This window comes from Ochotona curzoniae, unplaced genomic scaffold, assembly GCF_017591425.1.
Source record: "Ochotona curzoniae isolate NIBS_2020 unplaced genomic scaffold, NIBS_Ocur_1.0 scaffold_1037, whole genome shotgun sequence".
Lineage (NCBI taxonomy): Eukaryota > Metazoa > Chordata > Mammalia > Lagomorpha > Ochotonidae > Ochotona > Ochotona curzoniae.
In genome coordinates this window covers 27,479,746-27,504,289 of record NW_024467083.1, presented here as the reverse complement: position 1 = coordinate 27,504,289, position 24,544 = coordinate 27,479,746, and the positions used below count along the sequence as shown (strand labels likewise).

The window sequence follows — 24,544 nt, the reverse complement described above, 5'->3', positions numbered from 1 at the left end:
CAAAAACTGTTTTTTGTTTCACAAGAACTATAGGAAAATATTCTCAAGAAGATTAGTTATTAGTATAGTGTATAGTTATTAGTGTTTGAATTAACATTGTTTTCTAGGATTATAAATTAAGTTGCTTTTTAAAAAATATGTGTCTATTAGAAAGTCAGATATACAGAGAGGAGGAGAGACATAGAGGAAGATCTTCCATCCAATGAGTCACTCCCCAAGTGACCACAATGGCTGGCGCTAGGCCAATCCAAAGCTAAGAGCCAGGAGCCACTTTCAGGTCTCCCGTGCAGGTGCAGGGTCCCAAGGCTTTGGGCCATCTTCGACTGCTTTCCCGGGCCACAAGCAGGGAGCTAGATGGGAAGTGTGGTGGCTGGGATTAGAACCGGTGTCCTTATGGAACCTGATGCATGCAAGGCGATGACTTTAGCCACTAGGTTACCATTACAGGCCCAAATTAAGTTGTTCTTAAAAAAAAAAATACTCTTAGTATTTAGTTTTAGTTTCCTTAACCAAATCTGGCATAGGCTCTAATTTTAGCAAGGGAAAATGATGGGCCCAGCAGCATGGCCTAGCGGCTAAAGTCCTTGCCTTGAACGCCCCGAGATCCCATATGAGCACCAGCTCAAATTCCGGCAGCTCCACTTCCCATCCAGCTCTCTGTTTGTGGCCTGGGAAAGCAGTCGAGGGTGGCCTAAAGCTTTGGGACCCTGCACCCGTGTGGGATACCCGGAGGAAGTTCCTGGCTCCTGGCTTCGGATCAGCATAGCATCGGCCGTTGTAGTCACCTGGGGAGTGAATCATCGGATGGAAGATCTTCCTCTCTGTCTCTCCTCCTCTCTGTATATCTGACTTTCCAATAAATAAATAAATCTTTAAAAAAAAAAAAAAGGAAAGGAAAATGATGCTAAAAGGTCACAGGATGCTACTTCTTAAAATTATTTGGGTAAGTTTTCTCTTGTAGAGACCCAATGAGACAGTAGTCACCACTAACAAAATTTATGACACATATAATGCAAGCACATTGATAAGTAAGGTAATTTTACTTAATACTAAGGTCTTAATACAGGTCTGTGTGCCCTGTTACTTGCACAGTGGCTAAACCCTGGATTAAGATTTAAATTTATCAACTATTATCTCCTCCAGGGATACTTGCCTGATTCCCAGTGTTAGATACGTGAACTTCCTTTGGGGTTTCATTACACCTGGAATAACTCTTTTCTTTTCTTTTTTAAAGATTTATTTTATTTTTATTGGAAAGGCAGATATACAGAGAGGAGAGACAGAGGAAGATCTTCCGTCCGATGATTCACTCCCCAAGTGAGCGCAACGGCTAATGCCAATCCGAAGCCAGGAGCCTCTTCCGGGTCTCCCACGCGGGTGCAGGGTCCCAAAGCTTTGGGCCGTCCTCGACTGCTTTCCCGGGCCACAGGCAGGGAGCTGGATGGGAAGAGGGGCCGCCGGGATTAGAACTGGCGCCCATATGGGATCTGGGGCGTGCAAGGCGAGGACCTTAACCACTGCGCCACAGCGCCGGGCCCTGGGATAACTCTTAATTATGGTTGATAGACAGCCTTTCACCATAGGAATAAAATTTGAGTCCCTCACCTGCTTCTTCCTTGGACTTGTAAACTTCTTGAAGGAAGATATTTTATAATTAATCTTTGTATTTCTAATACTTAATATACTGCCCACAATACAGTAAGATCTCAGTAAATTAATTATTAACTGAATGGAGAAATTCAATATGCAAGGTGAAACAATGAGTTTAACTATTAAATTAGGGCCCAGCATGATGGCTCAATGGTTTATCATCCCCCTGCAAGTACCAAGATACCATATGTACTCCGGTTCTTGTTACGGCTGCTCCACTTCCCATCCAACTCCCTGCTTATGACCTGGGATAGCAGCAGAGGATGGCTTAAAACCTTGGGATCCAGCATCTGTTTGGGAAACCCAGAAGAAGCTCCTGGCTCCTAGCTTTAAATTGGCTCAGCTCAGGCTGTTGTGGCCATTTGAGGAGAAACCAGCAGATGGAGATCTTTCTTTCTCCTTCTTTCTGTTAAGTCTGCCTTTACAATAAGAATAACTAAACCTCTAAAAGTTATTAAATATTGAATATAACTTTGTGAAGAGTGGTTAAGGAGACTGTGAGCTGCTTAACATTATGAAATGTCCTTGGGGCAAGCATGGTCTTCCAGAAAGTCCTCAGGATTTGATCACTCATCTGAGTCAGCATATTTTTGCCATTGTTTTCCTGTGTTTTGAAACAAGTTATCTGACCTGTTTTTTTTTTAACTTACTTGCATAATCAGACATAGGAATAAAAAAGTAGATATTCACACAAGGAAGAAGGAAGTGTACTGTGTTCCTGATATTAAGCCAGCTTAATCCTCATTGCTCTTTCTCTTGACCTTTTCCAACTCAGCTCCTTTGAAGCAACTGTCATCTGTCTATATATGTTTACTTAGTAAAGATTTTAGCACCAAGGTCTCTAACTCTCTCCATATGCATAACTGTATAATACCTATACAAGCCATATTTTCACCAATCCAATTTATTAGAATTGAGTTCAGCTGCTGTCTCGGTCCATGCCCTGTTGCCATAACAAAATATCTGAGATTGGGTAATTTACAAAATAAAGAAGTTTCTCTTGGCTCATGGTTCTGGAGGCTGGCACGTCCAAGAACATGGTACTGGCATCTGCTTGGCTTGTAATAAGTGCCTTAAACTGCTTCAGCTTCTGGTGCAACGTGAGCACGTGCAGACAATGCAGACCATGTGCTTCGTAGCAAACCATTCTTGTAGCTAATCAGATTCTGCAGGAGCAAAAATTCACTTTCATTTGTGAGATGACATTTCTCCATTGATAAGGTGAACCTTACCACCTGAACACTGTTCACTAGGCTCCATCTCCCAACACTGCTGCATCAAGGCCAACACACGAATGCTGGGGACCACACACTCAACCCAAAGCAGCTACACAAACAGGGAAAAAAAAACCCTATGGCCTAAACAATGTTGAAGTTTATTTCCCTGCCATCCAAAAAGGTCTGCAGGGAGATAGTCTTGAGATTAAAACAACAACTCCACTACTTTCAGTAAGTGACTTTAATGCCATAGTCCAGAATGACTACTGAAATCCAGCAGTTATAAGGGCATTTTACACATAAGGAGTAAGAAAAGTGGGAATGGGCTGGGAGGCCTACAGAGCTCCCACTGCCCCAAGGCCAGACTGCTGCACCTATAGTTGGGGAAGGCTCACCAATGGCTTTTGGCATCAGCAAGCAGCCCCATCTTTTCATCACCTATTGGCCTCAGACACCACAAATGTTGCGTGAAATGTCTGGTATTGGTGCACACGTGACATGATTACACCATCTATGTTTCTGAATCAGGTGCAAAGAAACCAACAACATCTCAGAATAATAATGAAGATGTGGGGGACACAGCCATAAGCCCTGAGTGGAATTTCTCTAGCACCTGACAGGGATCCAATAGATGAGATAGAGTTTATTAGAGCCCAGAATAGGCAAGCCCTGTACCCCAAATCAACAGGAATTTACCAGAACAGATGTGATAACTCTGCATCCTTCAGCAACTCTTAGATGAAGAGTTGGGAATCTCTGGGGGATGAAATGAAATGGGACAGGTAGGTAGCTAGCTTATGGTCATGGGCTGGAAGCCACACTCCTGCTCTTGTAAATCTTACCTGCATTATCAACCAAATGACCCCTCCTCCAGATTAATTCCCCTCACCAGGGAATTGTGGTAGTATCATAAAACAATTCTGCTTATTAGGATGCAGGAAGACTGACAAAGTGAAGGGGGTGATCTCCTCTCTTCCTGAACCACAGAATGGAAGGCAGAAACATTTCCTTCTCTCCCATATCTCTCCTCCAACCCACTCCACCCCTGAACATGCTCCACAAGTATCTGTGATCTTCTCTACTTTTAAATAAACTTGGGGGAAAAAAGTAGAAGAAGGTTATGTGGGCCCAGCATGATGGCTCAATGGCTAAATCCTCACCTTGCATGCACCAGGATCCCGTATGGGCGTCAGTTCTAACCCCGACCACCCCACTTCCCATCCAGCTCCCTGCTTGCGACCTGGGAATGTGACTGAGGACAGACCAAAGTCTTGTGTTCCTGCACCTGCATGGAAGACCCAGTTGCAGCTCCAGGCTCCTGGCTTTGGATTGGCTAAGCTCTGGCTGTCGCAGCCACTTGGGAAGTGAATCAATGAACAGAAGATCTTTCTCTCTGTCTCTTCTCCTCTCTATATATCTGACTTTCAGGTAAAAATAAAATAAATAGTTTTAAGAGATTTTAAAAAAGATTTACAGAGACTTAATGAGCACTTACAGTTAGAACAGCATCATGACCAATTTTCTTTTTTTTTTTTTTTGTAAAGATTTATTTATCTATTGGAAAGTCAGATATACAGAGAGGAGGAGAGACGGAGAGGAAGATCTTCTGTCAATGATTCACTCCCCAAGTGACCACAACGGCCGATGCTATGCCGATCCGAAGCCAGGAGCCAGGAACTTCTTCCGGGTCTCCCACATGGTTGCAGGGTCCCAAAGCTTTGGGCCACCCTTGACTGCTTTCCCAGGTCACAGAGAGCTGGATGGGAAGTGGAGCTGCCGGGATTAGAACCGGTGCCCATATGGGATCCCGGCACACTTCAGGCGAGGACTTTACCACTAGGCCACGCTGCCAGGCCCATCATGACCAATTTTCAAAGCAGTTTATCCAAGAGCCATTCCATTTAGCTCTATAAAAAGTTTGTTTCTCGGGCCTGGCACAAAAGCCTAGTGGCTAAAGTCATCACCTCGCATGTGCTAGGATCCCATATGGGTGCCAGTTCTAATGCCAGCTCCCTGCTTCTGGCCTGAAAGCAGTTGAGGACGGCCCAAAGCCTTGGGATCCTGCACCTGCACGGGAGACCCGAAAGTGGCTCCTGGCTTTGGACTGGCTCAGCTCCAGCCATTGTGGTCACTTGGGGAATGAACCATCAGATGGAAGATCTTCCTCTCTGTCTCTTCTCCTCTATGTATATCTGCCTTTCCAATAAAAATAAATAAAATTTTTAAAAGACACAAAAATAGAAGATACACACAAAAAGAAAAAAATCTTTGATGTTATGAATTAGAATTAATGATATAAAAATGTACATACAACTCCAAGAAATTTATATATTTAATATACTCTCAATCAAAATACCATGGATATTTTTTCTCAGATTTAGAAAAAATGATGCTAAAACTTAGGTGAAAACATAAGAGGTCTGAAATAGTTAAGGCAATCTTAAAAAACAAAACAAACCCAGAGGTATCATAATACTAGACTTCAATATACTACAGGGAGTTATCATTAGAACAGGCTGGTACTGACACGCAACTAGATATGTAGAGAAATGGAGCAAAATAGAAACCCAAGAATCAATCCACACATTTACAACCAATGAATCTTTGACACATGATCTAAAATCAATCCCTGGAGAAACGACAGCTTCTCTAGAATGGTGCCAGGAAAACCAGATCTATGCATGCAGAAGTATGAGATAGTATCTTGACCTTACACATTATTTTTTTAAATCAACTCAAAAGGGATCAAGGATCTAACTCTATGACGTGGCACCATTATATTACTAGAAGAAAACAAAAACATTGGAGAAACTCTGCAGACATTGGCATAGTCAAAGTCTTCTTAGAAAACACCGCAGAGGCACTGGCAGTAAATACAGAAACAAGTACTGGGACCATATCAAGCCAAGAAGCTTCTGTACTGCAAAAGAAATCACCAACAAGATGAAGAGGCAACCTTCAGTATGGGAGAGAATATCTGAAAAGTATATAACTGAAAAGGGATTAATATCCAGGATCAACAATGACCTCAAGAAACTCAACAGCTAGGCTAGGAGGAATGGCTAAGTGGCTAAATCTTTACCTTCCATGTGCTGGGATCCCATCTGGGTGCTGATTCCTGTCCTGGCTGCTCCACTTTCCATCCAGCTCCCTGCTTGTGACCTGGGAAAGCAGAGGAGGACAGCCCAAAGCCTTGGGATCATGCACCCATGTGGGAGACCCAGAAGAGGCTCCTGGCTTTGGATCAACTCAGCTCTGGCCATTGAGGCCACTTGGGAGTGAACCAGTGGATAGAAGACCTTTCTCTCTGTCATTGCTTCTCTCTCTAGATGTACCTTTCCAATAAAAATGAATAAATCTTAAAAAGAAAAAAAAACTTAACTACAATACAATAATCCAGTTAAGAAATGGGCAAAGGATATTGAATAGGCATTTTTCAAAGGGAGAAACGCAAATAGCCAATAGAAATACGAAAAAAAAAAAAAGCTTAAGATCACTAGCCATGAAGGAAACACAAAGAAAAGCTGAGTTTTTACCTCAGCTCAGTAAGAACAGCTATTATCTGAAAAATCAAAAAGTATAAATGCTGATTAGAATGTAGGAAATTAGGAAAAGCATCCTATTCCTTTTTGTAGGAATGTAAACTAGTATAACCAGTATGGATGACAGTACGGAAATTCATCTGAAACCTAGAAAGAGCTCCATCGTATTACCAGCTAACCCATTCCTAGGAACTTACCTAAAAGAAATGATGGTTGTAGCTGAATTCACAATAGCTAAGAATCAACCCAGATGCCCGGGAACTGATGACTGGATCAAAAAACTATGGCATATATACATAACAGACTACTACCCAGCTATGAAAAAGAATAAGATTTTGCTTTCTGAAACACAATGGATGCAGCTGGAAACCAGTAAGCTTAGTGAAGTAAGCCAATCTCTAAATGAAAAAGTCATATTTTTTCTCTGATATGTGGCAGTCCGTATTGAAGTTAAAAAAAAACTGATAGGAATCAAACTGACACCCTATGATGTGATTTTTAGTCCATGTTTATACCTGCAGCGAAATTGTGGTTTTTTAATTTTTACTTGTTGAATATTATGGTTAATGGTGAATTAAACTTGTGATTATCAAGTTGATTAAAATTACACCTCTGCAAAAATTAAAGAAGAAAAAAGAAGCCTAAGTCTTCCATTGGCTGTAATAATACCCAGTTTCCTGCACTTATTCAACCATCATGAGGAAATTGTGCCACAGACATTTGATCCTGGCAGGGAGAAAGCAAGCTAAGTGGCAGTTCCTAAGTCCAGATGAAAAGGTGAACATTTCCCCCGCCCCAGGGCCTTGCTTCACAGTCCCATGGGAAGAATGAAAGGAGTCAGGATGTGGCACAAGACCAGATAACCAAAACGGAGGTATCCAGGCAGCTGGCATTTGAAAGCAGTCAGGGCCAGCATTGTAGCACTGTAACAGGTAAAGCCACTACTGCCTGCACCGCCCACATCGCACATGGGCCCCGGCTCATGTCCAGCTATTCTTCTTCCAATCCAGTTCCCTGGTAATGGCCTGGGAAAAACAACAGCAGATGGCCTAGGTGCTTGGGCCCCTGGCACCCGCATGAGTGACCTGGATGAAACTCCCAGCTCCTGGAAATAAACCAGTGAATGCAATCTCTCTCTGGCTTGTCCTCTAAGGCTGGCTTTCCAATGACCAAAACATGTTTTTGGAAGAGGGAACAAGCGACTGCAGTAAAATGGTACTTTTTTTCCCCCCTTCTCTCTCTATCTGTATAAACTGTTCTTAAGAGCCAGAGAATGGGTTTACCAGGGAGTAAAGCAAACCTAACAAATAAAGATACTCACAATGGGCTGGTGTGACTCGAGGTCCCATTGCTGGCTATAGTTAAGCCACAGGAGCTTATCTTGTTAGAGCCGTGTAACGCTGTACCTGTACCCCTTGATTTGCACATTTGGTTAAAAAGCTTAACTTCGTACACGGTGCATGCAGAGTAAGAAATCAGGTGAGGCTCAGCTGTGGGAAGATCTTCCCGGGGGGACGTCGTCTTGTTGGAAGGGAGAGCTTGAGTCTCTACCTCAGGAATGGGGCTTGGGGTCCTGCATCTCCAACAGGCTCCCTGATGGTACCAATGCTCAACAAGGCTGTCTATGGGGTGCCAGGCATGTACATAATTATAATACAGAACAAGGAGAGAGATTAAACCTCCACTACCGAACATAAAAACTCGGTCCATCTCCTCCCCGCCCCCTCTCCAGGACCATCTATGCCCTTTTTATACCTTTAGTGTGCCTTCTGATGTGTTGTGTTGCTGCTAGGTTTCTTGGCTTTTATTTCTTCTTTGAATGCTCTTCGTATAGTTTGTTTCTTAGCCTAGATGCGCATTAACAAGTCACTAATCCGTTAACGTGTAACACCTGATCACTCCATCTTGCGTTTTTCTCTGGGTGCCCAGTAGGATCGACTGTTCCTGCCTCGGGGATCCCCAGCTCACTCAGTGTGAACCTCCAGCGACAGCCAAAACTTCCTCCTGCCAGGAGCTGAGGTGCGTTCTCTCAGTCCTCTGCAGCAACCCACCGCTCCGCGTCGCCCATCACCAGGACGCTGCCCAGAACAAGGCTCCGGCCTTGAAGAAGGCGGCCGCGAGGCCCCGGGGCTCGGCTGCCCAGTGTCCTACGGGAATGCAGTCCCTGGAGAGCCCACGCCCCGGCCGTTCCGAACGCGGGTGTCCCCGGTGCCCGGCGCTTCCTGCGCAGCCCGGCCCACCATCGAGGCGCCGGCTAGAGAGGCGGCGGTCCCGCGCGCCGCGCCGCCGGGCCGCAGGGAACGCGCACGGGGCGGGCCCCCGCGCCGCTGGCCTTGTAGCCATTTTAGGAGGAAACCAAAGGGGCGCTAGCCCGGGGCGCTGCTTCAATTTCAATAACTTTATTGGTGGCCTTCCCCGCCGCGGATCGGCCATCGCGCCTGTGGCCTGGACGAGAGGGAGCGCATCTCCAGAGGTGACTGGGACAGGGGCGCCCCGGGGCAGGTGGCGCGGGTGGCGGGGGAGTTTTCTGCACAGCGGTTTTCCTGCGTCGAGGTCGCCAGAGGGGCCTGGGATTTGTGGGTGTCCCCGCAGGCCCCGAAGGAAAGGGTTTCGACCGGGCTTCTCCTGGGGCGGGGATTCCCTCGGCCGGGCCTCCGGGCGCAGGGGCGGAGCCGGGGGCGCCCCTGACGCAGCGTCTGGGGTGTTCCCGCCCGGTGTGGTTCCCCGAGGCAGGTGGCCCCCGACTCGAGCTGCAGCCATGGGAAACACCACCAGCGACCGGGTGTCCGGGGAGCGCCACGGCTCCAAGGCTGCGCGCGCGGAGGGCGCCGGCGGCCATGGCCCCGGCAAGGAGCACAAGATCATGGTGGGGAGCACGGATGACCCCAGCGTCTTCAGCCTGCCCGACTCCAAGGTAAGGGGGGTCCTCCACCTCCAGACGGTGGCGGTGCTGCAAGAGGTTTTGGGCTCCTCCTTTTCTTGGTTCTTCTTGCGCTGAGCTCAGTGATGTGTTTTTGAGTTAAAAGAGATTTTCAGGGTCGAGGGTGTTGGATGATAACCTCGTGTGGGGCTACCTCAAAGTAGGGCGAAGAGGCGAATTAAGTTCTGGTTTTCCTGGTGCTGACCAGCCTGTTAACCACATTTTAAAGGATGAGGAGAATAACACCTGGCCCCCTGTACAATACAGCCCTCTCCTGGTCCCCCCCACCGTGCTTGGATGCCCTCTCTAGTACTGATGAATTTGCATATTGTAAACCTGGGTAGGGAACCTTGCAGAGGAGGTTGCCTGCCCAGCCTACTGCTCAGTGAATGGCTTTTTTCCCTGAACATTTCTGGTCATTTCAGTGTCATCTCTGCCATTGTCGGAGCTCTGCATTTGGGATTACCCTCCTTTTCGGTGAGGCCATGGGCAGCCCTTGCTGGTTTGGCCATCTCGTTCTGGGCTTCTACCAGTCAAGGGGGTGCTTTGCTTGACAGCTCTGATTTCACCCTGGACTGTTTAGTTGTACTGGGCAGCGCTGGGCTGCTTGCTTCTCAAGGGGCAGCACAAATGGTTCCCAGACTTCCCTACTGTCCAGCACAACTTGCAGTGTCCCCTGTGACAGAAACCGCCCACTCACAGCTGCCCCCCAAGCACTTGCCGTCCACTCCTAGGACTTCCGGGAAGACCAGCTTGTGTTCAGCCTACAGCATGGACAGATGGAGCTGCCAACACTGTGATTTCCAGACGAATGTCTCTAATCACTCTTGGAGCTGTCAGCATTAAGTACATTGAATTCCTGACTAGAGTCAGGCTGACTAGAGGAAATAAATAGAAAAATGGGGAGCTGAAGAAGATTGGGTATGTTCGATGTTTCTTCCCACTTCCTCGCTTGCTCCCCAATCAGGGTCTTGGGAAGGAAAGAGAATGTTATTGACCGTTTAGCTAGTACAGGAAATTGACATTTAAATTTTTATTTTTTGGATTCCAGTTGAGAACATAATCACAGAGAAACCAGGGAGATTGAAAGGAGTCTTTTCGGGTGTTTTCCCCCAGTCCTTTCTTCCCTTCTGTACGGCACAGCTTCTTCCCCATCATTGGGATTGTCTAGGTTGGCCATCTGCGTGTGTTTCTTCAGGGTTTGCCCGGAGTGGTCCACCTCACCGTGTTTGTACCCTTTTTTGTCACTGATGACTCAGGATTCAAGTACGGTGTGTTTGTGAAGCTGTGACTGCAGCATTTGGTGTCCTCAATAAAAGCTGTCTTGTTGTGTCTGAATTGGGGCCTGTTTTGGATCGGTTTTTTTCTTCCCACATTGCTATCTTGCCATTTGTGAAATGTAAAAACTGGTTCATGCAATTCCTAAGCTTTCATCCAGCGCTAAAATTTGTAGTACTCACGCTCTGCCCTCTTCTTTCCTCAACGTTGCTCTTCTGTATTTCCGAATTATGGTCCTGGTTGTTGTTTGGCCTCTTTTCCCATCAGTTTTGATTATTTTGGAGTCAGCGATCTTGCTGCCAGTCAGCTGCATCCGTTCCAACTCCAGAAATGTCGCGTCCTAAGTGGAAGGGCTTTCCTCCAAATCTCGATGTGTTGGTAGTCTGTAACTTTCAAAATCTTCACTGCAGAGCTTGTCATGGAAGTAACCGGTAGAAGCATTGGTAGAGGAACCAGGGTGCTTGTTGTGCCTGTCAGCAGACCAGTTCAAGTGGCTCTCAGACCTAGTTGCACTTAAGAACAGCCTGAGATGTGTTTCAGTTGTGGAAAGTCTAAAATATTTACTAAATAACAAGAGCAGTATAAACTTCATGAACTTCGGCCATTTTAAACAGTGACTAAATCAGGAGTGAACCTGTGTCATCCAAGTCCCTTGTCTCATTGCCAAATTATCTTGAAGGAAATTGCAGACATCATACCAAGTATCATGTTACTGCAATACTTTATAATGTACCTCTAAAGGTGACTTTTTTCCCCCCCTCTTTTTTGTAGTCTCATTATTATTAGGGAGGCTTTCTGGAAATAGATCGCTAACTCCTGCATCTCAATCAGAACCTAAGAGTTCTTGGGTCTGTGTAACAATTCCTGTTCATCTGAGGCAGCCAGGCAGGCTGCAGTGCATTCCTTTGAGAACATGGAAGAGCAAGATTTTCTCTTAAGCCAGATCCTCATATAATACAAAAGCCCCATTAGTAGTCTTTCTTCAGTGGCTTCGGGGTATGCTCTTACTGGTGTCTCATACTTGATTCTGAGGGATTTCAAAAGACACTATGCGGTCGGGAATTTAGGGCAGTATTTTAGATACCTCTTGCGATCTCTGCATCACAAATTGGAGTGCCTGGGTTACCTGCTGATGTGCACTGTGGGACATGGCTCAAGTCCTTGGGTGCGTGCCACCCTGTGGAAGACTTGGATTACGTTTCTGGCCTATCTCATTGCTCTGCGTCAGCCCTGGCTGTTGTGAACATTTCGGGAATGAACCAGCAGATGGGAGATTTGTCTACCTTTCAAATAAACAATACATTCTTTTTTTTTTTTAAGGATTTATTTTTATTATTTTTTTATTGGAAAGGCAGATATACAGAGAGGAGAGACAGAGAGGAAGATCTTCCATCCGATGATTCACTCCCCAAGTGAGTGCAACGGCCGATATTATGCCAATCCAAAGCCAGGAGCCTCTTCTAGGTCTCCCACGCGGGTGCAGGGTCCCAAGGCTTTGGGCCGTCCTCGACTGCCTTCCCGGGCCACAGGCAGGGAGCTGGAAGGGAAGCGGGGCTGCCGGGATAGAACCGGCGCCCATATGGGATCCCGGGCGTGCAAGCAGAGGACCTTAACCACTTGCGCCACCGCGCCGGGCCCAACAATACATTCTTTAAAAGATGATGGAAGGTAGATAGTTTCAACCATTCTTTTTTGAAAAGAATGCTCAAATGAATAAGCTAGTCTTGCATTTTAACCTATTGTATTTTTTTAAAAGATCATATTTATTTATTTGAAAGGCTAAACAAGGAAGATTTCATAACCACTTCTCAAATATGAAGAAATCGGTAATCTGGGTTTTGAATTTTGTAACCTATTGGCCAAAATAGAGTCTATGAGTTATGGATTTCGTTGGTATTTTTATTACAGCTGAATGAAAATATATGGCTGATTTGATTATTTGTTATGGACCATACTTAGTTTTCATAGTTTTTTTTCTCTGAAAAGGTATTCAGAGACGAATCATAAAATTGCCTGCCTGTTTGTGTTAGATGGGGAATAGCAAGTCAGGTTTGGTTTTGTTTCTGGTTTGCTTTAAGAGAACTCTCAGGGCTCGAAGCAAGAGGGATGCATACCTTCGCAAAAATTAGTCTTTGAGGCTATTGGCAAACACACACAAGAATTGGGTCTGGGGCCCGGTGACGTGGCCTAGCGGCTAAAGTCCTTGCCTTGAACACGCCGGGATCCCATATGGGCGCCAGTTCTAATCCTGGCAGCTCCACTTTACATCTAGCTCCCTGCCTGTGGCCTGGGAAAGCAGTCAAGGACAGCCCGGGGCCTTGGGACTCTGTGCCCATGTGGGGTTCCTGGATCCTGGGTTCGGATCGGCATAGCATCGGCTGTTGTGGTCACTTGGGGAGTGAATCATCGGACGGAAGATCTTCCTCTCTGTCTCTCCTCCTCTCTGTATATCTGAGTTTGTAATAAAAATGAATAAATCTTTAAAAAAAAGAAAAAAGAATTGGGTCTGGGATGGCCTCAGATGGGATGGATTCAGTTGGGATCCCCCCCAGCTGAATTGCTGGACTCAGAACCCCAGCCATGAAAAGAATTGCAGGTTCCATGGTCTGAGCATGGAGTGCATATGTCAGAGGTGAGCCTCCTCAGACGGGGCAGTGGACAGCATGTCCAGGTGCTCCTGGAGGATATCAAAGTACATTAGAGTCTGCAGAGGATACCTGGTACTACAACAGAGGACAGAGAACAGAACAAATCAACCAACTACCCCAGCCAAGTGTTGGCAGTGAAAATCTGGGCAAACAGAGACTCTAAGGTGGACTGTGTCAACCAATGCATTTTGGAGAAATTTCATCGTGCTTGGAGTGGTGAGATTGGCAGCAACACAGAATTGCTGAACTATCGAAACCTCATGAGCAAGACCCTCAGAGCAGGACCTACACTGGGGACCCTGGGGTGGTGTCGGGTGGCTGCCCTTCATCTCAGGGTGCAGAGGCATTTGGAAGGCTGGGTGTAGCTTCTCTTCTTGTGTCTCCCCTTCCCCCAGACACAGGAAGGAAAAAAAGAGAATGTGGCAATAGTGAGCTCACTCACCTTCCTGTAGCCCTTGACCCGAATCACCCTAATCAGCTATGTACAAATCATCAAAATGATGCTGTCTATATCAAAGGCTCATTTCTTTCTTTAAATTATTAACTACTTTTAAGCACCTGAGCATATTTGATCCTATGTAAGTTATTTTCGTAGTTCATTCTAGATCTGATTTTAAAATTTGCCAGTTTCAGGGCTGATACGCTTAGTGTTCTTTTAAGACTTCCTGGGTCACTGTTTATTCCAGGGATGACCTGTCCTCCTTGTTGCAGCTCCCGGGGGACAAAGAGTTTGTATCATGGCAGCAGGACCTGGAGGACTCTGGGAAGCCCGCTCAGCAAGCCCGGCCCACTGTGATCCGCTGGTCTGAGGGCGGCAAGGAGGTCTTCATCTCTGGGTCCTTCAACAATTGGAGTGCCAAGATTCCACTAATCAAGAGGTGAGCACAGTGTGTTGGTTGAGGATTCAGGGACCAGGGAGGGACCTGATTTCCCTTCTCAGAAGAGAGGGCAAGCTGGAAACACTACTCTTCTCCACCTGCTAGGGACTCTAAAGCGTGGAAAAGCTTTCATCATTAACTCTATATATGGCATTGTGTCTTAACCTCATAGTAAGTGAGAGATACTTTGCCACAGAGAATATCGCTGCTTCAGAGAGACTGTACAGGGCATGTGGGCGAGGCAAGTGCTTGTACAAAGTCTCTGTAACTGGCGGAGTCCTCCTGCTCTGACTTCCATACTAAAGCAAAACACATTGTAAAGTTCTGGGTGCTACAGTAATGTGTGAGTTGCAAAGCAATAATGATTTATTTAAGTTGGGGGTCATTGTCCTTATTATTCTTTTCCAGATACTAGTTAAGAGCCCACTTTGTTGGGAGGGGTTGGCAGATACATGTCCCAGGTGATATAGAAATTGAGAATGGATCAGTAAAGTTTTTTCTTTTCTTTTCTTTTTTTTTTTTTTTTGCTGCTGGCAGATGCATGGCTTAGAAATAAGGGGGGCTGTGGTGGTGATACTGTGATTGCTCCTTGGTTTTACATTCTGTCTTCTGAAAGGAGTTGGCCTGTGTGCCTCTGCTTTCTTCCATAGCCATAATGACTTTGTTGCCATTCTGGACCTCCCCGAGGGAGAGCACCAGTACAAATTCTTTGTGGATGGACAGTGGGTTCATGACCCATCGGAGGTAAGGTCTTTACCTTGGGGGCGACCCTCCCATTCCCGTTACTGCTGTCTGGGTGGATGATGGGCCACAGCTCCCAGCACTACAGGCTCTCTTGGTAGAGATGATGGTGTGAATATGGTCATCTGCAACCTTTTTTTTTTTATTATTATTATAAGAGGAAGGGAAAATTGGTGGAAGAGATAGATTTGAGAAAGGGATTGATATTGATGTATGTATATGTATATTTTTTTGTCTGTATATTTCAGCCCGTGGTTACCAGTCAGCTTGGCACAATTAACAATCTGATCCATGTCAAGAAGTCTGATTTTGAAGTGTTTGATGCCTTAAAGCTAGATTCTATGGAAAGTTCTGAAACATCTTGTCGAGGTAATTTTGTGCTATATGTTTGTTTTTCCTAGGTCTTCTTATAATTCATGTCCCTTCCCAATGTGATTTTTTTTTTTATTTTGTTCCGTTTTTCCATTTCTCTTCAGGAATCTTCTGAACTCCGGGTATGTATGGGAGGCATACCCTGTATCTATAAATATCTATAAATCTATGTATCTGTAGGTACAGATACATGCATATATACACACACACACATCTCCTACAAATATATTCTGTGTGTATATATAAATACATATTCTATCTATCCATCCATCTGTATTTTTGGATCCCCTTTGTGGCAGCAAACATGCCTATCTAGGGTGCCCTTTACGGTCTACAGCAAGACATTTATCTTGCTCTGTAACCCCCTCCCAAGCGTAATGTGAGGCTCGTGATCCAGTGTTAGTCTGTGTTACAGCTGTTGCATTTTGTTTTGCACTTTATCTATTGTGACCCACTAATGGACTGCAGCCTGTAGTTCTGCAATGGTCTTTGCTGGTGTTTGCTGTGCCCCTCCTGCCCTGTTAGACTGCCTTGGTGTGGTCCCATTTTGAGAGCTCATTTCTCAGTTCTGCAGTGTGAGGAAGCCCTATGAGTTTGGTGCTCCTTTTGGGGGAAAGGAGCTCCCGCAACTCCTGTGGATGTAACCACGCTTTGACTTGAAAGTCCCCCCTTGGTAGAAGAAATGACCTGTGTGCTGTTGTTTCCTGTGTGATTTTTTTCTGAGGCCTTTGTCTCTCCTTATATTTGCTATAGTACTGAAAGAGTGTTGTTGTTTAAAATGTGTTTATTTGGAGACTGGTACAATGGCTCAGTGGGATAAATTTTCACCTTGTACATGCCGGGATCCCATATAGATGCTGCTTCATGTCCTGGCTGCTCCGCTTCCCATCCAGCTCCCTGCTTGTGGCCTGGAAAAGCAGTAGAAGACAGTCCAAAGCCTTTATACCCACATAGGAGACCCATAAGAAGCTCCTGCTTCTGGCTGTGGATTGGCTTAGCTCTGGCTATTGGGGAGTGAACCAGCAGACAGAAGATCTTTCTCTCCTTCTCTCTGTATATCCACCTTTCCAACAAAAATAAATAGATCTTAGCACACACACACAAGATGTGTCTATTTGACACATTTGGTTAATTTCCCAAATGGATACCATGGCCAAGGTCGGTGTTATTTTCATAGTGTTACCTCTTTACCCCCCTTTGCTTCATACGAATTTAACTTTTGAGTACTTGAAATCAGCTAGTTCTTCAACTCTTTTTCACGGGGGACTATGAAAACATAAATTTTAAAAAATAAAAGCAGATATAATGCTTTTCATTTCTGTATATTTCCTTTGGCCCTCGTCTGCTCACATTTTTTTTGTTTCATTTGAGGTTAGAGTATGTCAAAAAGAGCATGAAAAAATGGAATGAAGAGATAAGTTTATTTTTGGTACAAAAAGAAAATGAAATCCATGTATAGCTTTTTTCATTAAATACATTTTCTATGAACTCTTAAAAGTTCTAGGAATTTATTTTATTTATTGGGCCAACAAAGAGAGGCCCAAGTGGAAAGATAGGAGATACCCCAAATCTAGTTCACTCTTCAACTGCTTGCCTCTGCTGGGACTGGCTAGGCCAAAGGCAGGAGCCGTCAGTTCAGTCCGGGGGTCATGAATTTGCAGGGACCCAACTGGGGGAGCCATCACTGTGGCCTTCCTGAGATTCATTAACGGGAAGCTGGAATCAGGGGGCCAGCACTGAGAATGGAATGAAAGCCAGGCACTCTGCTAGGAGATGCTGCACCAGCAGTGCCCTAACCGGCGTGCCTGGAACCTGTCCCATTCGTCAACTTTTGGAAAACTACTCAGGGGAGTGGCTTTAAAATATTTTGGCACCAAAATAAACTTGTAATTCTCCATCGAAGTTTTTGAAGTACTCCCCTATGAAATGTGAAATTTAGGTATATTTTTGTAGTTTCACACAGTTTTGCTAAAATCACCACTGTCTAATTCCAGAGCATTTTTATCACTCAGAAAGGAAAGCTTGTACCCATTAGCAGTCACCATCTCCACCTTTCCTCGACTCGGGGTAGCTGCCAATCTACAGTCTATCTTTATGAATTGGTTTGTTTTGGATATTTCATGCAAATGGAATTCTACAATATGGAGTATTTTATTTGAAAGAAAGAGAGATCTTCTATCTCCAAATCATTCTATTCTCCAAATGGCCACAATAGCCAGTGCTGGGCGTGGCCAAAGCTGGGAGCCTAGGACTCCATCCAGGTCTCCCACATGGGTAGCCTGGGCCATCCACCGTTGCCTTCCCAGGCACATGGGCGGGGATTTGGGTCAAATATAGAGCAATTCAAACTAGTCCTCTGATGTTTGTGCAAGCAGCAGCTCAGCTCACTGTAGCACAACACTGACCCGATATGTGTGGTCTTTTGTGTCTGGAATTTTTCACTTAGCATGATGCTTACAGAGTTTACCCATGTTGTAATCTCTATCAATATTTTTACTCCTATTTCTAGTGAATCAAGTTCTGTTCCATGATCATGCCATTTTGATTATCGATTCATTAGCTGATAGATATGTGGATTGTTTTGCTTTTGGCCTATTTAGATGATGCTGTTATAAACATTTGTATACATTTTCTGTGTGTAACATGTTTTTATTTATTTTTCTTGGGTATATATTAGGGATGATTGGTGAGTCAGGTAGTAACTTTATATTTCGCTTTTTGAGCAGCTGGCAGACTGTTTTATAAAGTGACTGTACTATTTGCATCCCCATTAACAATGGGAATAGTGTGAAGGCTCTTATTTTTCTGTATCTTTGTCAACATTTGGGATTGTTTTAATCATAACTATCCTTGTGAATATGAAATGGTATCTGATAGCATTGATTTACATGTCCCTAATGACTGCTCTATACGTTTGGACTTTTTGCTGAGATCATTGTAGCATCAGTAGCATTATTTACTAAGAGATTTTTTTTTTTAATTTGAAAGGCTGAGTTACAGGAAGAGAGAGGGTGAGACAGAGAGAGACAGAGACACAGAGAGACAGAGAGACAGAGAGAGAGAGAGAGAGAGACCTTCCAGCTGCTGATTCACTCCCCAAATGACCTCAACAGCTAGATGGGATTGAGTGAAGCTAGGAAGCAGCAGCTTCTTCTGGGTCTCTTACAAAGGATCAGGGGCCACTCAGGCAGTCTTCTGTTGTTTTCCCAGACACTTTAGTAGGGGGCTGCACTGAGAGTGGAGTAGCCAGGGACTCTACCCAGCACCCAACTGGGATAATGCCATTGCAGGAAGTGACTTTACCTGCTGCCACTGCAGTACTGACCCCAGCATCGGCCATCTTAATGAGTGTGCAACTTTATTTTCTGTTGTTGGGTGGGGAAGAAAAGAGATCTAATGTGTTTGAAAATTTATAAGGTTCTTCGCAGTCATTGTCCCATTTGATTTTGGGAAAAACATTGTCAAATAGAGGAAAGCTTTATATTTATTTATTTATTTTAAATTGTTATGGCTGAGGAAACTGACATAATGAAGGGGTTTGTTGAAGGTCCTACACCTGAGCCGGGGTCCTCGTCTTTTTCTGTTGCCTGAATCCTGTTGCTATGCTGAGACATTTCACGGTTTATGTCCAGGATAACCCAGACTTTTCCTTTGACTGTCTTACACTGTGCAGACTCAACAGAGCGAACCTATGGTCCGTGATCATGCCCAGATTTTTTTTTACTATTAGTTCCCATGCATTGATAACTTTTTCCCTGTGTTAACAAATTCTGCCTCTGCCTTTCCTATTTCTGTAAATGTGTTGCAGATCTTTCCAGCTCACCCCCAGGGCCTTATGGTCAAGAAATGTATGTGTTTCGATCTGAAGAGAGGTTCAAATCCCCACCCATACTTCCTCCTCACCTTCTCCAAGTTATTCTTAACAAGGACACTAATATTTCCGTGAGTATCCTGAGAACATTGCTGGAGCATGTGGAGGTCTCTAGGACCATTAGGGCCAAAAAGTTATTAATCCTAGAAGTTGGAATTATCACAGTGGCGTAGTGAGGCTATGAATCACATACATCCACAAAGCCTAGCTTTGTAGGCCGAGTTAGGACCTTCTCGGGTCCTGGTGTGAAAGTTCATGGTTGTTTTCTGGTCCTGATAAAAATTAGGACTAGAGTTACATGTTGCTAGAATTTCGGGATGAACAAGATTAAAAGTACTCAATAATTTTTTTTTTGCAAGTAATTTACATCATTGTTAAGTCTGCTTGATTTTCCATAGATCAAGATTTTTATCTTAGCTCCATTAAGGAAGGTTAGCAGATGTTGAGATCTGGGATTTCTGCCCTAGACTGGGAATTTTCCTTAATGGCAATGATTTGTGATACATTCTGGGATGGGTACATTATTTAAAGGAGATAGTGTGTTTTCTAGTTTAGAGTTCTCAACAGTCTTAAGGAATAATATGAGGAATGGGAGAGTAAGTTTGGTTTGTCTGTACAGTTAATTTCAGGCAGTGATTTTTTTTCTCTCTCAGTGTGACCCAGCCTTACTCCCTGAGCCCAACCACGTTATGCTGAACCATCTCTATGCATTGTCCATTAAGGTAGGTAGTGGCCCTGGCTCTTGACACAGTTCCTGGAAATGAGAGGGCAGGGGCAATGCATGCTCTCCATCTGACTACCTGCTCTGATGCTCCATTGAAGTCAAAGCTGGTGCTAGTGACCAAATTATAAAACTTCATTTCTTTTTCTTCCTTTTCTTTTTCTTCTTTCTTTCTCTTTCTTTCTTTCTTTCTTTCTTTCTTTCTTTCTTTCTTTCTTTCTTTCTTTCTTTCTTTCTTTCTTTCTTTCTTCCTTCCTTCCTTCCTTCCTTCCTTCCTTCCTCCCTTCCTTCTTTCCTTCCTTCCTTCCTCTTTCCTTCCTTCCTTCCTTCCTTCCTTCCTTTCTCTCTCTCACTCCCTCTTTCTTTCTTTCTCTTTCTTTCCTTCTTTCTTTTTTCGATTGCTTGTTTTTTAAATCTTAGTCTTGTTATCTGTGTTCTGGCTGCCTGAATTACCCTGTGACTGAATGGACTTTTTGCTTCCCTGTTTTGAGTGGCTAGAACCTTTATATCACCTCTTTAGTACAATTCCAGCTCATACAATAGGATTCCATTTGCAGAAAAGCAAGTTGAGTTTCTGATTTGAAGAAGCTTGCCTGTGCCGAGGCTTCCTGTCATCTCTCTCCCCAAGTACTTACATCTCTCCCAGACATTGGAAATGTGACCAGATTTGTCCCTTCTGGCTCTAGAGTGCTCCTTGATTTCTGGGCTGTTTGTGAGCCTGGGTTGAAAGTCATCTTCCCTTTAGGCTGGCTCTGTGATCTTAGGGACAGGCTGGGGAAGTTCGTGAAGATAAAAGTTCACCAGGCTGCATCCCTAGGGGTGCTTGAATAAGTGTGTCCCCAGTCAATCGTAAGCTGCTTGCTTACATGGCTTAAGATGTGCAGATGTGCAGATGTGCAGCTGTGAAAAAAAGATTTATTTATTTTTATTGGAAAGGCAGATATACAGAGAGGAGGAGAGATAGAGAAGAAGATCTTCCATCCATTGATTAACTTCCCAAGTGGCCACAATGACCAGAGCTGAGCTGAGCTGATCTGAAGCCAGGAGCCAGGAACCTCCTCTGGGTCCCCCACACGGGTGCAGGGTCCCACTGCCCCAGCCCATAAAGAGGACTTTTTGTGTTCATCATTGACAGGAAATACATATGAAATATGCCTTGGGCCTTGGGAATGGCTTTTCAGAAGGATCATTTCCTTTTCTTTGAATTGAAGACTTCTTTCTAGAAATGGATGCCAGACTATTTCATCCTCTCTTTGTTAGTTTTATGATCAGTGTTGGACTTTGAAGTAAGGAAGGGAGTGAAATAGGAGAGTAGTATTTCTTTATGTGTCAGGTGTTGTGCCAGGTAATTGCCTGTATTCATGAGGGCAGCCTGAATGGTAGATGATACCTTGCATGCATTGAGACAAAAGACTCAGAGACACTAAAATAGTTTACTGAAGGTTACACTGCAAATACAATGGCAATAGGAGTCAAGGGTGAGGTTCAAGCTAGTTGGGCCCCAAGACCAACCTCCTCCTGTTATAGTAGAAGTGAGCAACTTTGAAGCACTTGTGTCTGGGAAGAACTTCCTACTGTCCAGCTTATTAATTAGCTGCATATGGTTTTCTCTTGCAGGACAGTGTCATGGTTCTTAGCGCAACCCATCGCTACAAGAAGAAGTATGTCACCACTCTGCTGTACAAGCCCATCTGAAAGCTGCCCTTTCTGCCTCTGAAGATTCAGGAGAAGTGTCCTTGCGTTTCCAGACTACACCAGTCTCTTAACGAGGCTGGGCGGCTGATTTGCTTTGAGGCTGATGTGTGTGTTTCAGAGCCTCTGAGTAGGATGCTCTGCTTTGGCATTCGATTGCAGATGAGAGCTTTATGAGTTCATGGAATTTATTTTAAGGAAAAAAAAATTCTGTACATGTAAGAGGAAGGTCACTGGAAGCCTGCTAGCTCCAGCCAGATGTCCTCCCTGCCTGTGGGTATTCAACCAGACCTGCATGGGGCCGCTGAAGGAATAACTGCACTGGAAGCTTTTTTTTTTTTTCCCCAACAATGAGAGACCTTAGGATCCTTCTGGGTGGAGATTCTGTCACCACTGCCTTGGCTCTCTAAGGAATGGACTTGTACTCACCTGCTGCCCTACTTACAGCTGCCTCTCACAGGGTGGCTTTACTTGCATGGGTTCTCTGTACTCCCAGAGTATGTGGCACAATTGGTGTTTTCTCTGTGCTCCCACATGCCCCACCAGACCTTCTTCCCTCTTATCCCACAATTTGTAAGAGTCTTTTTCAGCCACCACACCTGACCCTTGTCTGATACACAGCTTGTTGCGTAAGTTATGTGACCTGTGTGCCACGCCATCCCCAGGACTGCCTGAAGGTTTCCACATTAGTCCAGCACAAGCCACTTGGTTCCACTGAAGGCCGACTGTGCAAGACCTGCTTTTTGTTTTGGTGTAGGGCCGCAGTCTCAGCCGTAATGATGCCTGCCCATAGGTTTTCCCACTTGGCCTGGCCCTGCTTTCAGCTTTTCTTCCCCAAAGCAGACATTTGTTAAGTATCAGTGGAACCAGGAGACACTTCCATGTCTTTCATCCTTGAAAGATTGTTTTATGTGCCTGAATTTTTTTTTTATTAAAAATGCTTTTTCCTTGATCTTAAGAAGAATTTAATATCATTGATCTTAAGAAATTGGAGAACTTCAGGCTCTGGATGAAATATGCTTAAGATTTTCTTCTCTACTCTGGAGAGGTCTGCAGTCTTGCATTAAAGTCGTCAAGCCCCGTGCACATCGGTCCACTCAATGTTGCTCTAGATACAAATCTATCGGATGCCCCCACGGGTTCCTTCAACTTAAAGATCTGTTAGGCCAAGAAGCAAGAAGGCAACCCCAGCATCCCCAGCCATGAAAAGTATTGTTGTTTGTGTTCAGTGTTAAGATCATTTGTTCTTCTGCCTCTCCTTTTTAAGAAATGCTTGGCAGTGAAGTGAGTCATTAATCTTCATTTATGGACTGAAAAGTGGCTGTCCGTTCCACTCTTGAGGCTCAAAGATAAAACATTTTTTTCCCCCAAGTATCTGTGACTCTTCCATTTTACAGATAAATGCAAGACAAACATTCAACACAGAAGGAGGCCAAAACTGTTGATAATCAAGAGACTCCTTGACTGCTAAGATGAGCCCAGCCGCACTGAGAGGGCCCGTACAGGTCAGTTTAGCTACCTACCTCCCGTTTCCCCTGTGCAATGCTGACAGCACAGTATGGAGACCTCTGAGATTCCAGGTGTGAGGCACCTAGGTGTGAGGTGGTGGGTTTGCTGGGAATGCAAACTCTTGGGTACATTGGTGGTTAACTGCTGAGGGCAGGCACTGCATTAGCCATCCAAGGCCACTTCTGGCAAAAGGCCTTTGTGGAGAACCCTGTATGATTGAAACAACTTGGAATGGGTACGCCACTTTAAAACCCAGGCCAAATCCTATTCTAACCAACTCTCAGGTTCTGAATAGTCTTCAGCTATACTACAAATTTGTTGTTTTCTCACACCCATTAGCTAAGTGGCCCACTTAGGAAGATTCAAAATCTTGGTTGTGACATGAAGGATTGTGCTGTTTTTATTTTTCTTGTCAACGGTATTGAAATATAATTCTGTGTGTTTGTATGGTAACACTTTTACTGTGTTATAGGTGTATCAGTAGAGTGGGGTTGGGAAAGAGATCCTTTCAGCTTCTCTCAGACCAAAGGCTTCTGTGCATTGGGTTTGGGTGACAATCAGATCTTTCTGACCTGAAACTGTGCACAGCGAATGCCAGTTTCCCCAGTTGGGAGGTAATCCCTTGGCCGGGTGTGAAAGGGGAGCCTCCCAGCTGGTGAAAGGGGAAGGGGATGGGTTAAGAGGAGCTGCATTATGACTCATTCAACACTGTCCCTGTTTGTGCTACTGATACACCCTGTGGTCCTAAGCAGCACTGTATCACTATCTTGGTCTATGTCCAAGAAACTTCTGTAGGTGAGAGGGCAGGGAGGAAAGTGGCTACAAGTACAACTCACTCAACTCACTCATCCTTTACCATTGATTAATTAAAGCGACAGGTTTTTTTTGTTTTGTTTTTGTTTTTTTTTTTTTTTTACAGAAGAGAGCATGATAGATTTTGGAAATAAATAAAGACAAATTTTTTTAAGCCTTAATTTTTTTTTTTTTTTTTTTTTTTGCTATAGACATTTCAGAGAATGAAAGCTTGTAGAATGAACAAAGAAAAAAATAGCCTTTAAGGAAAGTTAATGTGTAAAAATTACTGATGTGGTTTTGGAGTTATGGGAAAACGAAAGACTGAATTGAGGGATGATCTTATGAAAATAAAGCTTTAGTAGGTATTTCAGAACTGAAAATGTACTCTCCCAAACATTACCTGAGGTGTAATGTCCTCACATCCCATTGTACAAAACCTAGTATGTCGCACATTGCCCTTTGCCTCCTGCTCCTGGCACCTGCCTTGTCCTCTGCACCTGCTTTAACGTGGTGTGGCAGGCAGACTTTGCAGCGTCTCAAGTCAAACATTACCTAAAACACAGGTGAGTCATCTCCACTTTATAGTTATTAGTTTGCTTGAAGATTAGAGCTGCAAGGGATTTCGCCACTGTAGGCAGGGTGAGTTGTCAATAAATGTTGGTTCTTTCCGCATACGTTCAAATATATGATAGAAAAACAGTTGAAGAAGA

The 24,544-nt window shown here is 44.5% G+C and overlaps 1 protein-coding gene across 1 annotated transcript; it reads left to right on the top strand.

Moving 5' to 3' along the window:
• Window positions 1-8,767: 8,767 nt before the first annotated feature.
• Window positions 8,768-22,700, top strand: PRKAB2 (protein kinase AMP-activated non-catalytic subunit beta 2). The gene is made up of 8 exons (XM_040998990.1): window positions 8,768-8,882; window positions 9,143-9,323; window positions 13,967-14,133; window positions 14,784-14,877; window positions 15,123-15,243; window positions 19,055-19,188; window positions 19,771-19,839; window positions 21,456-22,700. The coding sequence occupies exons 2-8, from the start codon at window positions 9,168-9,170 to the stop codon at window positions 21,531-21,533; spliced, it is 819 nt and encodes a 272-aa protein (XP_040854924.1). The 5' UTR covers window positions 8,768-8,882; window positions 9,143-9,167; the 3' UTR covers window positions 21,534-22,700.
• Window positions 22,701-24,544: the final 1,844 nt, after the last annotated feature.